The following is a 15943-nucleotide window of genomic DNA, read 5'->3' on the forward strand; positions in this document are numbered from 1 at the left end:
GGCATTCTCCTCATTGGCTTTTTGGGCTTCTTTTGCCGTTTGAGTTAGTTTATTTTTTAAGGTGTGATTTTCTTCAGTCAGGTTGTTGACTCTTTTCATGATTTTCTTGCATCACTCTCATTTCTCCTCCCAATTTTTCCTCCACTTCTCTTACTTGATTTTCAAAATCCTTCTTGAGCTCCTCCATGGCCTGTAATCAGTTCATATTTTTCTTGGAAGCTTTTGGTGCAGGAGTTCTGACTTCACTGTCTTCATCCTGTTCCATGTTTTGATCCTTTTTGTCCCCAAAAAAGGAATCTAAAGTAGGATTGCTGTTCTTGCTTTGCTTCCTTTGCTTGCTCATGTTGCCACTCAATTACTTGACTTCTGAGCTTTTTGCCACAGTAGAACTCTGCTTCCAGAAAGGAGAGCTTTGTCCCAAATCTCTGGGGTTTTTGTAGCTGTTGGAGCTATTAGGAGGGCGCTGTCTCTGCAGCCACCCCATTCTCTGACTCATTGGTCACACACCTCAGGACCTCCACCCAAGACCGGGATGCAGATCCAGGTAGGTTAAAGCAAGAGCGATTGCTCTCTGAGTGGTTGCTTGGTCCCCCTACGATCTGCAGACCAGGATCTCTGAAGCAGCCAGATGAAGGTGGCTGCAGGGCCCTCGCACTTCCTCCACTTCTGCCTCTGGGGGCCGGGGCCGGACCTGCTCCTCTGTTCCTTCAGTTCCAACAGAGTTCTACGCTGACTTCCCACTTTTTCTTTGGCATTTATGGGTTGATAATTCTGGAAACCAGCACTGCTGCTGGTGATCCACTCTCCCGAAGTCCCTGCAGCCACTGGTTGGGGCTGCCCTGGGGCTAAAACTGTGGGCTTATGTGGGACTGGGCTCTGCTCCCAGCGCACTGCCATGAGCCCTTCCTGTCTGCCTGCCGGGCTGCCTTCAGCGGGAGATTTATGTCTCTCTGTCACTTTGTGGGTTCTGTAGCTCTAAAATTTGTTTAGAGTAATATTTTATAGTGTTATTTGAGGTTGTTATGAGGGGAGCTCATGGAGTTTTCCTGCTTCTATGCCGCCATCTTGGCTCTGCCCCCAGCAGCTACATTTTTTCCATTTCTGGTGATCCCCTGGACCCAGGCATGTCCTAGGAACCTGCCTCCCCAGGCCCCGTGAGGGTCAGTCAATGGACAGGGCATGTCTGGCTGCCCGGGGGCAGCCTATGTGGTTTAGTGGGCCAAGGAGCACATTCCTGCTTGGGGCCACAGCTTCCAGGGGAGGGGCTTGTCCTGGACCCCCTCAAACATTTCCTCCAACTCTAGCAGCCAGTGAGCTGGGAAAGAAGGGGCTGTTAGGAGCTGGGCTCACAGGTCCCTGGGGGCTTCAAATACCCTGGATCTGCTGGACATTGGCCTTCGGCATCCACCACAGTGCATCTCCCCTTGCTCTCCCTCCCAGCAAGGGATGGAGTCATCTTGTCAGGTTTGTTGCTAAAAGCACCCGCCGTGCACTTGTGAAGGGATTTTCATTGAAGTCATTACATACAGCTCACTCCTCCCCAGCTCCCTTTGGATGGCCAGGTAGGCTCAGATTCTGCCCTCAGCGACAGTTCTAGGGGCCGGCCTGGGTTCAGAGGGGATTCTTGTGCTGTGTTCGCTGGGTGCCTGAAAGCTTCTCTGATCTCTGGCTTGGCTCCTACCCTGGCTGGACTGTGGACCTCAGGCTTGCTGTGAGGGCCGTCCTAGAGGCATCTGAGCAGGGGTGGGCTGGCTAGATGGCTGCCATCCTGGTGGGGGCGTCACGGGGGACCATAGAGAGAGCCTCACTCAGGATCCTCCACCTTCCTGTCGTTCCTGTGTTGTCTTCTCTGCCCAGACCTGTTCTCTGCCTTCTCTCCACTTGATGTCAGCTTGGAAGACTGGGGGTCTGCAGACCCAAGGGCTTTCTGCTTGCCAGCCATCCCATGCTGGGTCACCTAAGCAGGCCCATGCCCTGCTGCTCCCGGGGGGTTGTAGCTGAGGGGTCTAGTTCCAGAAAGTTCAGATTTTGACATGGTGACCTTTTTTTAAGGTAGGACTTAGCTGCAGCCCTTCCTGGGCTTCCATCACCCCTGAGTGCTGCTGGTTTTGTCCCCTCCCTGGACTGCTTCCTGGATCAAGACTCCCAGTCTGAGGATGGGGGAGTGTCCTGGCCTTCCGATTGTCACTCAGGCGGGCAGGGCCTGGGCAGTTAGACTTCGAGGGAGTGTTGCCTCTACCTCACTACCTTGGGCCTGACGTGGGCTGTCCGCTTTTCGCTCTTTGCAGACCTCCCGATGTCCTTTGTGAAGGAGGTCCATGACTTTGTGCTGGAACAGTTCAACATTAGCCAGGCAGAGCTGCAGAAAATCCTGCATGATGTTGACCGCATCCCAAGTGAGCTCAGCCCCTTGAAGCTCCGCTGCCAGGCCAACGCAGCCTGTGTGGACCTCATGGTGTGGGCTGTGAAGGATGAGCAAGGTGTGTGTGTGTGTGTGGGGTGCGCGTGGATGTGTGCACAGGCGTGCACCATGTGGGGTGGGCTGGTGCTGGGGCCAAACTGGGGAAAGCCCTGTACCTTTTCTGCCCTTCAGGGCCCTTCAGAGTCGGGCACCATCCGGCCCTCAGTCATCCGACTCCTTTCATTTGCCCTGTAGTTCAAACCCAACTCCTTCCCATTCTCCTTACTTACCCAATGTGGCAGCAAGTGGACCTGCCCACCGCTGCCACGCACCGCCCACACTCTCCCGCCTCTCCTCCATCCCTCTCCAGGGCAGCTCCCCGCTCCCAGCTAAGCTGAGCTCTGGGCGCTCTGGGCTTCTCTTGTGGCCTGAGGGTTCAGTCAGCACATCTGTGCAGTGGAAGGGGACGGGCAGGGCCAGCAAAGTTGACATGGGTTCTTGGCCCTGGGGCCCTGCTACATGAGTGGTGCTTGGTGGTGTAGTGAGTAGAGCACCAGCCTGGAGTCAGGAGGACCTGAGTTCAAATCCGGCCTCAGACACTTAACACTTAGTAGCCGTGTGACCTGGGACAAGTTGCATTACTCCCAATTGCTCTGCCTTTCCCCCTCCAAAAAGCAAAAAAAAAAAAAAAAGGAAAAAGAAAAAAGAGAGGGAGGGTGAGGGTACAGGGGGGGCAGGATGCCTCAGGAATCCCTGGGGCCCGGCTTCCCCAGTTGCATGGAAGTGCCTCTGGGGCCTCAGGGCTGCACATGGGAGGCCCTTCATGTCCTTGAGTAAAGGACCGGACAGAAAGAAACCAGCCCTTCGTGGGCACAGGAAAGCTGCTTCCTCTGAATCACCGCCCTCACATGGGGTCTCGTAGTAGGGTTGTTCTTCTCCTGGCCTCTAGCTGAGGTGTGGAGAGGAGGGAGGGAGTGGCTGGGGCCCTGGCAGAGTCTGTGGGGGAGGGCAGGCTGGCAGGCTGGGTGGGCCCCGAGAGCCGGCTCCAGGGTTCCCCAATGGGAAGGGGCCACCTCTGCCATGGTCAGAATCCCCCCACACACACTTGGCAGGGCTGCTGTTCTGGGCAGCTTTTGTGGTCAGAGACAAGCTGGTAGAAAGGAAGATGCTTGGGGGCAGCCCCTGCTGTGTGCTGGGTCCTGGGGGGAGGTGTGCTGTTATCCTCACTTCACAGATAAGGAAACTGAGGCAGGCCGAGGTAGAGGGATGTGGTCAGCATCACCTGGCTAGTGAGTGTCCGAGATTGGATTTGAGCTCAGGTCTCTCTGCCTCTAGTCCTGGCGCTTCATCCTTTGTGGGGCCACGGAGCTGCCTGGCAGCCTGGAACAGGTGCAGGGCTCCCCTGGAGTCACCTCAGAGCCAAGGTACCAGTCCTCACAAAGAAGAAAATACAAGAATTCAACCAAACTAAGCTGTGCCCCAGAGGGTGGCGGGGAGGCAGGCGACCTCCGCGCTCCCTGGGGAGGCCGGCCTTGCTGAGGGCTGCTTGGCAGCACGCGGCTTCCCTGTGGCGGCCTCCCTGCTCCCAGCCCAGGCCAGGCCCCCTCCTCCTTTTCTTCCCTGGCCTGGGCTGTTGGGCTGGGAGGGTGGGCCAGCAGGGCCCTCACCTCTGCCTCCACCTCCCTCTTGTTTGAATAGAAAGAGTAGCAGTGATATTATGGAGCACATGGAGGTGCAAAGGGCTTTACAGTGATCCCTGGGGGAGGGGCTGCTGTGAGGAAACTGAGGCAGAGAGGGGCACCATACTTGCCCAAGGACTCCCAGCTACTGAGTGTCTTGAGGACAGATTTGCACTCGGGTCTTGCCGACTCCAAGGCCAGGCATGCCCCCATCACCTTGGCTGTGTTGGGCCAGGTTCATGTGGAATCCCAGCCCTTGTTGGTTGTTTACAAGAGGGTTAAAGCTAATATCTGTGGAGGCCAGGCCAGCCAGGAAAGTGGGGAGAGATGGGTCAGGGCTTCCCTGTCCTCTACACCTGGGGATTACTCATGATTGGCTTGAAGCATCGAAGGGAAGTGAAAGGAAGGCATTTACATAAAATGCATCCGCTTATTTATGAGGCAGCATTTATGTGGCGCCTATGGTGTGCCAGGCCATGTGACTCCTTACTGGGCATGATCTCAGCAGGATTCCTTCTGGGAATGGGGCTGGCTTGGAGGACTGCCGTGGTCTCTGGGACTCGAGCATCAGCCCCCTAGAAGTGAGGGTCCTTCACGCCCTAGGCCTGGGCCTCTGTTGCCAGAGTCAGGCCACTATCCAGAGCAGTGGAGGGAGGGTAGGGGTCAGAGACCTTGGCGTGGCCTCTGTGGCCATAGACAGCCACAGCCCGTGCTCTGGGTCAGTGCAGCCATGAGGGAGCTCATGGCTCCTCCTTTTTCTTCTCTGACTTTCCAGGAGCAGAAAACCTCTGCCTCAAACTGTCTGAGAAGCTACAGTCCAAGACCTCCAGCAAAGTAATCATTGCTCACTTGCCTCTGCTCATCTGCTGCCTGCAGGTCAGTCTCCCTGTGGGCCAAGAGTGGCAGGCACATGGCCAGCCAGGATCCTGTCTGGGGAACTCAGGGTGTCCTTGCACCGCCGGGGCCCCTGTTCCCCCTTGGAGCTGTGCCCATGGGAGCTCCTGCCCCTCCCTGGCCCCAAATCTCGACCCCTTGGCGGTGCTCAGACTTCTCAGGCTCTGCTCTCCCGCCAGTGAAGGGCACCTCTGCCTCCTGGCTTCAGGACTCAGCTCCTGCCCCACCTTCTGTCTGAGACCCCCCGAGGCAGGGCCTGCTCTTTGCCTGCCTTTGTGTCCCCAGTGCTTAGCCCGGCTCACAGTAGCCGCTAAATCTCTGCTTGGTGACTGACCAGCATAGGCCGGCCTCCTCCTGGGTCCCTGGTGGCTTTCTCCAGTATATCCTCGGTCCCATCCCAAAGCCCATCACGGCTCTTTATAGGTGGAGAGCCTGCTGATACTCTGCCAGTTAGCAGCAGCCAGAGCAGCCTCCTCAGGCCTTGAAGGCCCTGCCGCTGCCCACCAGGAGTCGCTCTGGAGAGCTTGTGCGTGGCCACAGCTGGTCCCTGGGCAGGCCTTGAGCGCCCACCCATGTCACTGCTCGCCGCTCTTCCAGAGACCCGGTGCGCTGCAGTCCAGTCTGTTGTCAGGGCAGAGACTTTGGGAACTCCTCTGCGAGCGCTGCCCTGGGTGACCACAGCCCCTCCGTGTCTTGTAGGGCCTCGGGCGCCTGTGTGAGCGGTTCCCGGTGGTGGTTCATTCGGTGACCCCGTCTCTGCGGGACTTCCTCGTGATCCCATCCCCAGTGCTGATCAAGCTGTACAAGTACCACAGCCAGTACCACGCAGGTACCACGGCCCCTGGCATACACACACCCAGCTCGTCGTGGGGCTGGGGGCTGGGCCTTCACAGGGGATTCTCCTCATAGCTACTTCATGGTATTGTTGGGAAGACCCAGCGAGATAGTGTTTTAAGGCACCTGGCTCACAGTAAGCCCTTCCTGAATGCTTGTGCTGATTCCCACCTACAGGGCCCCAATGTTTGAAATAGGAGACATAGATTTGCCACACTGGCTTCCTGCGAACCAGCTTTGAGACTGCTGCTCTGAGCCTCAGTTTACCCACCCTCCCAGGGTAGCTGTGATGGTCTCAGTCAGCTTTCAGGAGGACAATGTGACCACATCTTTTTTTAAAAAATATGATTAATTTATTTTTACTTTTGAACATTCGCTTCTATAAGATTTTAAGTTTTACATCCTCCTCCTCCCTCCCCAAGATGGGGTGCAGTCTGGTACAAGCTATCCTTGTACAGTCATAGTAAACATTTTTTCACATTAGTCATGATGTAAAGAAGCATTAGAATGAATGGGAGGAACCATGAAAAAAAGAGACAGAACAATAGAGGAAAGGAGAGCACATTCGGACCCCAGAGCCCTCCCTCTGGACGTGGGCGGCGTTTTCCTTCCTGAGCCTTTGGGAGCTTTCTTGGATCCTTGCGTTGCTGAGAAGAGCCACATGTGTCAGAGTCAGTCCTCACACACTGTGGCTGTTACCGTGCCCTCTGGGTTCTGCTCCCCTCACTCAGCATCAGTTCATATAAGTCCAGGTTTTTCTGAAATCTGCCTGTTTATTACTTCTTATAGTTTTCCATTACATTCATATACCACAAGTTGTTCGACCATTCCCCAATTGATGGGCATCCCCTTGATTTCCACTTCTTTGCCACCACAAAAAGAGCTGTCATAGATATTTTTGTACTTGTGGGTCCTTTCCCCTTTTTTATGATCTCTTTGGGGTACAGCCCGAAAGTGGTATTGCTGTTCCAAAGGGCATGTACAGTTTGATAGACTTTTGGGCAGAGTTCCAGATTGCTCTCCAGAATGGTTAAATCAGTTCACAACTCTGCCAACAATGCATCAGTGTTCCAATTTTCCCCGTCTCTTCCACCATTTCTCATTTTCCTGTTTTGTCATGTTAGCCAGTCTGATAGCTGTGATTTTGACCTCATCTTTCAAAGGTTGTCTCCTGGCTCCCTTCTTCCTTGGTCCCTCAGTGATAGCTCCAGGCCATCCTCTTTGTCTGTAGCTGGGGAGGACGGTGCCTATGCCCCATGCTGCCCTGGAGGTCCTCTGGCTCTTTGACCTTGGCCAAGTTGTTCCACTGACCAGATCATCATGAGGCTTCAGAGAGATTCTATCTAGACCCTTGTGTGCACTGGATGGAGGCCATGTCCAGCGGGCAGATTCCCTCCCCCAGGAGGGCAGGGCATGTGCTGCTCGTCCCCAGTGGTTCTTGGGTCTGCCCCAGCAGCGGCAGCTCCTGTATGTGTTCAGGAAGCATGTGTTGACTAGGTATTGATTCAGAAATTACTGCTTTTACCCCAGCACTTGGAAATCCAAAGGGGCCTTCACGTCAGTGCCTTTTTACTGATATCACCCGCGTTCCCCACCATACCTCCCCACCGCTGTTCCTAGAAACGTGAAGGGGAAGAACAGCTCTGGGAAATCACCATAGCCAAGCTGTCTGACGCTGTGTGTGGGCCCCACATGTGCCCTCCTCACCCTCTGTGGAGGCCTTGGGCACCCCCCTCCCCAGCCACTCTGACGGCCCAGGGCTCAGTCGTCTCTGTCATGGGGCTCTTGTCCCTCCCCCAGCTGGGCCTTCCCTGGTTCTGCCAACTCCTCCTTTTCATTGGAGGTGTTATCAGGAAATGAGCGAGTCAGGCCAGAGATTCTTCTTTTTCTGTCCAAGAGAAACACCAGGCTAGCTCTGAAACCTCAGCAGAGGCCATCAGGGAGACTTGGGCTTCTGCATTTTGGCCGGGGGGTGAGCAGGAGCCAAGCTGTGTGTGTTTGTGCCCACATTTGCCTTTAGTTGGTGGCAACGACATTAAGATCAGCATCACCAATGAGCACTCGGAGCCCACACTGAACGTGATGTCAGGGAAGAAGAGCCAACCGTCCATGTATGAGCAGCTCCGGGACATCGCCATCGACAACATCTGCAGGTGAGGCCCAGCAGGGCGGCCCGGACCCCAGAGGCCGAGCCGCGGCATCAGGCGGAGCCACCTCCCACATGGGAGGAGGCCTTCTCACTGGGGCTTTCCCTGTCTTTTCAGGTGCCTGAAAGCTGGTCTGACCATCGATCCTGTGATTGTGGAGGCCTTCCTGGCCAGCCTCTCCAACAGGCTCTACATCTCACAGGAGAGTGACAAGTGAGGCCTCTGTTTGTGGGTGTCAGCAGTGGGCTGTGGAGGGGGGCCCGTGGAGCTCTTGGGACGTGGGACTTGTCTCTTCTGGAGGCAGGACCTCGGCTTCCTCACCTGTAAAATGGGCTGCATCGTGAATGCCTTCCTAGTGGTGGTGGCAGACCCCCCACTTGTGGGTGGGGGCTTCCGTGGTCCCTTCCGAAGGGGGAAGAAGCCTCCCTGCCCCAGTCAGAAAGTGACTTCTGCTTGGTATTGTCCTATGAGTCAGTTGGCAGGATTAAGAAGCCAAGATGAATGTAGGCCCTCTGAGAGCAGGGACACGCGGTAGACACTTCCTGAATGGAGCTCAGGGCTTGCTAAGTGTTCCGCCTCTGTCCCCAGGGATGCTCACCTGATTCCTGATCACACCATCCGGGCCCTGGGGCACATCGCCGTGGCGCTGAGGGACACCCCCAAAGTCATGGAGCCCATCCTGCAGATCCTACAACAGAAGTTCTGCCAGCCGCCGTCTCCACTCGACGTGCTCATCATTGATCAGCTGGGCTGCCTAGTCATCACTGGCAACGTGAGCATCGCCCCAAAGCGGCTCTCCTGAGGGAGAGCCTGGTGCCACTTCCTAGTGCCCTAGGCCCCAGAATCACGTCAGGGAGTCTGGCTTCTGGCTGTGTCCCCACTGACTCCTCTCCAGCCCTCATCTATCTGAGAGAAGGGGAGATTGAGTGAGCCCATGGTCCATTCCCAGGCTAACACTGGGCCAGTACTCTGTGAGAAAATAGAGGGGCTGGCTCTTGGGCAGATGTCCCCAGACTGGGCCAGTGTACCTTTCTGCTGAGGTTTGAGAGAAGAGAAGTAGCTTTACACGAATCCTCTGAACCTTATTGATAGAAGGATTGGACCCATCGAATTTAACCGGATTCAGAGGTGGAAGGGACCTCAGTCAGGGCCTGGCTGGTTCAGCTTCTGCCTGGTCAAGAAGTCTTTTCTTCCCCATGCACAGAGATTGGCCATCCATCCTCTGCTTGAAACCCTCCAGGGAGCGCACCCACCCTCTGCTGGTGCAAATGTCAGCCTCTTAGTAGATTGCCCCGGAGTTTCTGTGGTCACAGAATCCATCCCCCCCTGTGGTCGCCCTTGGGCACTAGGCATGTTTGGTGATGGACACAAGGCCCAGAGGGGGCAGGAGCCAGCCAAGCGTTTGCTTTCCTGGTGCAGCCTCTGGGAGCTGTGAGTGCCCCTTGCCCTGATCAGGCCCTGCATCCTCTGAGAAGGGCAGGGCCCTGCAGGTGGCACCTGGGTCTGCGCCTGTGCCCGGGGGCTGCTCAGCACACGTGGGGAAGGGCTGGTGACTCGGGAAATGTTTTCTTTCAGCAATACATTTACCAGGAGGTGTGGAACCTCTTCCAGCAGATCAGTGTCAAGGCCAGTTCTGTGGTCTATTCAGCCACCAAAGACCACAAGGATCATGGCTACAGGTACAGCCGAGTCATGAGGAAAGTTCTGGGGGGGTGAGATGGGGCCCAGAAGCAGTTGTTGGGAAGCCAAGTGGCACGTGTCCTCCAGGAACTCAGAAACAGGGTCCTTCTCCCCCAGGCCCACCCAGACCCCTCTGCCCTCCTCCCCATGAGGCATCCCTCCCTCCCTGCTCACAGCATCTTCCTGAGTGCCACCTCCTATGTAAAGCCCCCCGGATCTCCCCCCAAGCTTTTGTGTATATTAGGCGCCCCCTCTCCTAAATCTGCTGCCCCCACTGCCCTAAATCAAAGACCGTCTCTTTATTTGTCTTTGTACCTGGTGTGGCCAGGCTAGTGCTTCAGGGCACTTGACTTTAGATTAGCAACTGAATCCCCTAAAATTGGATGATTTGCCCCTCACACAGGCTGGCCCATAGTAGGTAGGCACATGGTACAAGTTGTGGAATTGCCTGGGGGGCCGAGGTGACCTTAGGGACACTGCAAGGAGGTGGTGTGGCCCCCAGCCTGGCCCGTCTCCATTCTAACAGCTCCTGCCTTCCTTCTTTCACTTTGCTCTTTCCTCATCTGTCCCGAGGGGCTCAAAAAGAGGCCAAGCACAGTGGGGCAGGAGAGGAGTGAGGCCCAGCTTGGTCCCTTGTAGGCCTGGGGCCCCTAAAGCCCAAGCCTTTCCTGGAGTGCTGTGGCCATTGGAAAGAACCATCTTGTAGACCATGGTGCCACCCGCCTGGGTGCCTCCCCCCACCTTGGCCCTAGGGTTTAGCCAGAAAGGCCATTTGCTTCCTGCTCCGGTCCTGCTCCTGGGGCTGCTCATCCACGGCCAGCTGGTACCAGAGTGGGCACTGGCACCCAAGACGTCCTCCGAGGCAAGCTCTCTGGGCACTGTGTGATGGCCCCTTCCCCAGAGGGACCCAGGCCCACAGACCAGTTCTCCTGTCTCCTTCATGGGGCTGGCCACAGAACAAAGCCTTTAGTAAACTGGGAAACACAATAAGAAGGGGCCCTCCCGCCTCAGAGCCAGGGCCAGCTGTTCCACTGCTCTCAGCCTCTGCTGGTGCGTCTGTAAAATGGACGTGACAGACAGGACCTCCTTCCCAGGCTTGTGATTATCAAATGAGAGAATGTGTGTCAAGTGCTTTGAAGCCTTCAAGGCCTGTGTCAGGGTCTGGTGTGCTCATTCCCTTTGGAAAGTTCCCCTTTGAACCTTCTGCCAGCTTCTGGGTGAAGCTGGGCAGGCATCCAGCTCCAGAGCGTGCCATGCCCTAGCCCCCAGATCACAATCATTTGCCATTGTCTTTTTAGGGATGAAAGTATTAAAAATCCTGTAGCCCAGCCTGATTTTTTCCCAGGCAGGCCTAGAGGAATGAAGTCAGCCCTAAGCAGTCTTTCCTGCTTGTTTCTGTGGTGGCCACACTGTCTCCTTTCCTCACTGCATCCTCCAGGCCACTTTTGACCCTTTGCTTGGAGGCAACCCCCTGAGCTTGTGTGAAGGGAAGGGTCTATCAGAGAGCATGCCCCCATGGGGGGACGGGGCTGGCTGCCAGCTCTGTATACGCTCCCTGTTGGAGGCCCTAGGTGGTTGCTTCTTGTTCAGAGCAGCTCCATCTGTCTGCCAGACCCCCAGCCAGTCCCCAGACCAGAAGGTCTTCCTGAGCCCTCTCCCCGCTTGTGCAGGTGCCAGGCCAGGTCAGGTCAGGATCTGCCCGTTTGGACCTATCCCCTGGGCCAGGGGGTCAGGATTTCCTTCCTCTTCCCCAGGCACTGCTCCTTGGCAGTGATCAATGCCCTGGCCAACATCGCCGCCAACATCCAGGATGAGCACCTGGTAGACGAGCTTCTCATGAACTTGCTGGAGCTTTTTGTGCAGCTGGGGCTGGAAGGGAAGCGAGCCAGCGAGCGGGCCAGCGAGAAAGGGCCAGCCTTGAAGGTAAGGCTGCCACCACCCTGCCATCCTGGGAGGCTCTCAGGGGCACCCTCTCTGGCCAGGCACCTTGGTCAAGTGATGTGCCCAAGGTCACCCTGCTGGGGGTATCAGAGGCAGGATGTGAGCTCATGACTTCCTTTCTCCAGGATCACTTCCCTCTTTCCTTGGCTACTTTGCCATTTGATCAGCCCTGCCTAGGAGGCCTGAGGCCCTGCCATTGGCTGAAATAACTGGCTTTTTAATTTGAATTCAAGTAACTAAAATTTTATGCATTATCCCTAGACAGGGAGCTTCATGAGGGCAGGGGCCATTTCCCATCTAAAGGCTGTATCTCTCCTGGCACCCGGCAAGTGCTTTACAGTCAGTTAAAGAACACATTCAATGCCTACTGTGGGTGGTGGGGGTGTCGATGTAAAAGAAATGCAGCCCCAGACTCGGGGTTCTGAGAATGTGTAGGGCAGAAAATACAGAGACGTGCAAGTATGAGCTGAGTAAATCCCTCTGGAGTGGGCGCAGAATAAACACAGTGGGGACTGGGGCAGGGGTCCAACAGAGGATCAAGGGGAAGCTTGGACTTGCTTGCCTTGAGAAAAGAGAGTCAGAGGGGAGGGCAAAGGGCCTCCCAGGCACGGAAGCCCTGGAGAGAGGGCTGTCCCTGAGGACTGGTCAGGAGGGTGGGCAAGGCCAGTGCAGAGCAGGTGCTCACCGGTGACCCAGGAGGTGCTAAGGAGCCGGGGGCTTCATTGAGAGGGGAGGGCTGTGTGGAGTGGGGAGAGACTTGTGACTGGCAGACCCCCCCCCAGCAGGCTGTCCTGTGTGGGTCGAGCAGGGCACGTTCACCAGTGACGTGCTGGAGATAGAAAGAAGCCTGGCCGATAGGTGAGACCATCAGTGATGCCTCAGCCAAGTGGCGTCTCCTCTGGAGCCTAGTGCCCTGGGTTTGCCCACTGCAGCTGTGTGGTAAATGTTTGTGGACCAAGTGACCTTTCCTGTGGACCTGGTGATGCCAGCTTAGAACCTGATGGCCTCCTCCAGGCTCCTTCTCTCTTCCCTGGACTGTCACCCCTCTCCCCTCCCGCCATGGTTGGGAACAGCCCCTCTGGAATCCCTCTCTCTGCCTTAGCCCCCTCGTTGAAAGTAGCCTGTCCCTCCTCCAGTTTCTTCTCATGCTTTGTGAGGTTATCTCCTTCACTCCCATCACGTAGCCAACATGTTTGAACTGAGTTGAATGCACTGTGTTTGTTTTTTGAGGTAACTGGGGTTAAGTGACTGGCCCACCGTCATACAGCTAGGAAGTGTCTGAGGCTGGATTTGAACTCAAGATCTCCTGACTTAAGGGCTCTATCCTCTGCCATGACCTAGATGTCCCAGCTCTGGGACAGTCTCTTCCATGCTAGGAGTGTCTCCAGAACTCTGCCCCCCACCCTCAGGAGGCCTCTCAGTGTGCCATCGCAGGGCCCAGCTGCCCACAGACACTCTCTGAAATTGTTTGAGTGGCTTATGCTCCTGGCCACAAAAATATAGCAGAAGATCAAGATTCCCTCCTTCTAGTGTGCTCCAAGCCCAGTCCCTGCTTCACTGAGTCTGGGAGAGACAGGGAATAGGGGAGCCGTCCCTTACTACTTTCCCAGACTTGCCCCAAGCACTGAGAACAGAGGTAAGGGCTGTGGGTTAAGCTGAGCAGTTGGCGCTAATTCAGGAAATCCAACAAGATTGGTTAGATGGCTTCTTTCTATCTGCCCTTTGGACTGGAAAGGATGGAACCCAAAAGACTAATGAGGAGGTTATGCCTCAGATAAAGAGAAGAGGGTATCACTGCCCTGGCCATAGTGACAGCGGAGCCCCCATTGGTGATGTCTGAAAGGTGCTGCAAAAGAGGAGAGGGTCCACAAGGTGGGAGAAGGGCCCGCGGCTGCGCTTCACATGAGTCTGGCAGAACTCCTGAGTCTGCTTCCTGGGGCCGTTAGTGACGAGGGAGAGAAGGTGGAGGTGCTCACAAAGCCTGCCTGGTTGTGAGCAGGATGGCCGCTTCTGCAGCCTTTGTGAGAGGGCCAGGCACGGTGTGAAATGCTTAGTGCCAGCGCTTGCTAATCGTGTGGAGAAGAGCTCTTTCCCTGCACAGTGAGGTGGCTCAGACAGCGCCCTGGAGGAAGGCCTCCAGTGGGGGGCCCTGGGGATCTCGCGGACGTGGATACAGGCAGACAGTGCAGAACAGAGAAGGAGAGAGCCCTGAACGGCAGCTCAGGTTACTCAAGATCAGGAGAGGGGAGATGACTGTAGATGAGTGTTAAGACCTCAGAGACTGCGTCACTGCTGGGGAGGTGGCTGTTGGTTGGACTAGGATTTTGTCTGAGCCAGAATTGGGGGCTGGAGTGGACAGGAAGCCTGGCGTGGCGTTGGGTTGTCAGAAAAGCTGCTGTAGGAAAAAGACCACGGACTGAGAGGCCTCTGGATTCTCAACTTCCCTTCTGAGGGTGAAGCTGACAGGGCTGGAGGGTCACCCATGCAGTGAGCCCCAAGGCCCCTTCTAGCCCTTGTTCTCTGATCTGCTCCCTGGGGAGAGCAGGAAGAGGGAGAAGAGGCGATAGCACCTGAGAACTGTATGCTCGGTGTTGGGGGGCTAAGTGTGGTCCTCTGGGTACAGGGGAAGAAATAGTGGTTTGGGAGCCGTGGAAGGAGGTCCACCGAGGTAGTAAGTGCAGAGCCCTGAATGACAGGAAAGTGAGGGACGGAGCACCCTGGTCAGGCCCCCCTCCAGAAGTTGCTGCTTGAGCTGAGTCTTCCAGGGACCCTGGAGGTGAGGGTGAGAAGGGCGAGTATGGGGGCAGTCACTGCAGAGGCCTGGAGAAGACTTGTTTAGCTGGAGTGTAGGAAGGCTGGAAAGGTGGGCTTGGGATGCATTGGGAAGGGCTTGGAAAGCCAAACAGGGCATTCTGATTTTATCCTCTAGACCACAGGGAACCAGCCGGAAGATTATAGAGGCAGGGGAGGGGGTAACCTGCCCCTTCTGTGTGGAGGAAGAACATATCTGGCTCTTTGGGAAGAATGAGGGAAGGCTGCCAGCCTGTCTTGTCTGAATTTACATGTTTCCTCTGGCAGTAGGTTGGGGGATGGCAGTCTGGAGGAGGAGACCCTGAGAGAGACCAGGCCATACGGGGTCATGGAAGGGCAGATGGAGGGGGCCCTTGAGATCATGTGCTGCAGGCTCCATCCTCTGTCTGCACAGGAGGCACCAGAGGCCCCCCAGGCTAAAACACCTTGTCTGCGGTCACGCCATGCAGAGCTGGTACTGGAGCCCTGGCTGGGACTTGTTCTGCTCTGTTCCTCTGACCCCAGGAAGGGAAGGGAAGAAACTCCTTCCATTGTCTTCTGTCCCATGTTCCCAGAGCCCATGATGGATGACAGCCATGGTATAAGGGAAGTGTGTTCTCAGAACAGCTGACCATGCTTTGGAAGGGACTTGGGCCCCCTCTGGGTGGGGGGGGTGGAGTCTGAGGGGAGCAGCACATGCCAGCCCAGTACGTAGACGAGGAGGAGCCAGTCTGCAAGAGGCGGGAGGCTGTTTGTGACGGGCTTTAAACACCAGCCTGCAGTCGTGTCCGAGCTTGGAGCGGCGATGGTCAGACATGGTCTGAGTATTGAGGGCGTGGGTCCTTCTGGGGGAGGACCAGCGGCTTCTCTGCCACAGAGTGAGGGCAAGGAGGGCGAGGACATGCGTGGCTCGGCTGGGGCGTCCTTCCTGAGGGCTACAGAAGCTGACGTTGGTTACCCAGTCATAACAGTCAAGACAGTTGTGTCTTCTGGGGTGTGTCTGTGATGTGATGGAGAACGTCTCCAGGCACACCGTCTGTGCAGCCACCTGCCACCTGTGGGAATTCACATGGGTCCACGTGATGCTGCCAAGAGTCTTAGACATTATGATGACCAAAGCTTGGGTCAGAAACCAGAGAGCCCAGGGCACCTGGGCAAGGCCTTCAGCTTTGGGAAGCAAACAGCTGCCTGAGAACATGGTGGTGTCTCCGAGCTGATGACTGATGGGTCTTACCTAACAAGGACTGCTCAGAAGAATGCATTTGCCTGTGGTCTTGCAACCTTATTCAAAGGGAGTGGAAAGTTCCTCTGAGGAGGAGAAGGAGCACCTGAGAAGGGACAGTTTGGAGCAGCTTCTAGGGAGGTGGCCCACATGTGTGGCCTTTCTCTAAGAGCGTTAAGCCCTTGGGTCATTCGGGTCCAGGCGGATGCTGTGGGCATGCAGGGTTTGGGTTTGTGAGGCAGGCAGCAGCCATGGGATGAGGGGCCAAAGATGGAAGATGGTGAGTGTCTTGATTTTGTCAGCCCCAGGGTGAGCCCTGGCCAGGATGGAAGCGGAGGCCTGTGTGGAGCCCAGA

The 15943-nt window shown here is 56.1% G+C and overlaps 1 protein-coding gene across 2 annotated transcripts in view; it reads left to right on the top strand.

The window, feature by feature from the left end:
• Positions 1-15943, top strand: part of PI4KA (phosphatidylinositol 4-kinase alpha) — a 135330-nt gene that overhangs the window by 33030 nt on the left and 86357 nt on the right. For both annotated transcript variants that reach the window (XM_069100900.1, XM_069100901.1), the window contains exons 11-18: positions 2289-2480; positions 4856-4956; positions 5674-5803; positions 7829-7961; positions 8073-8168; positions 8544-8727; positions 9531-9634; positions 11390-11558. In XM_069100900.1, coding sequence (XP_068957001.1) covers positions 2289-2480; positions 4856-4956; positions 5674-5803; positions 7829-7961; positions 8073-8168; positions 8544-8727; positions 9531-9634; positions 11390-11558 — 1109 coding nt within the window. The remainder of the gene's footprint in view (positions 1-2288; positions 2481-4855; positions 4957-5673; positions 5804-7828; positions 7962-8072; positions 8169-8543; positions 8728-9530; positions 9635-11389; positions 11559-15943) is intronic.

The sequence above is a fragment of the Petaurus breviceps genome, unplaced genomic scaffold (assembly GCF_028583685.1).
Source record: "Petaurus breviceps papuanus isolate PSGF00001 unplaced genomic scaffold, PetGlider_PUasm1.0 428, whole genome shotgun sequence".
Lineage (NCBI taxonomy): Eukaryota > Metazoa > Chordata > Mammalia > Diprotodontia > Petauridae > Petaurus > Petaurus breviceps.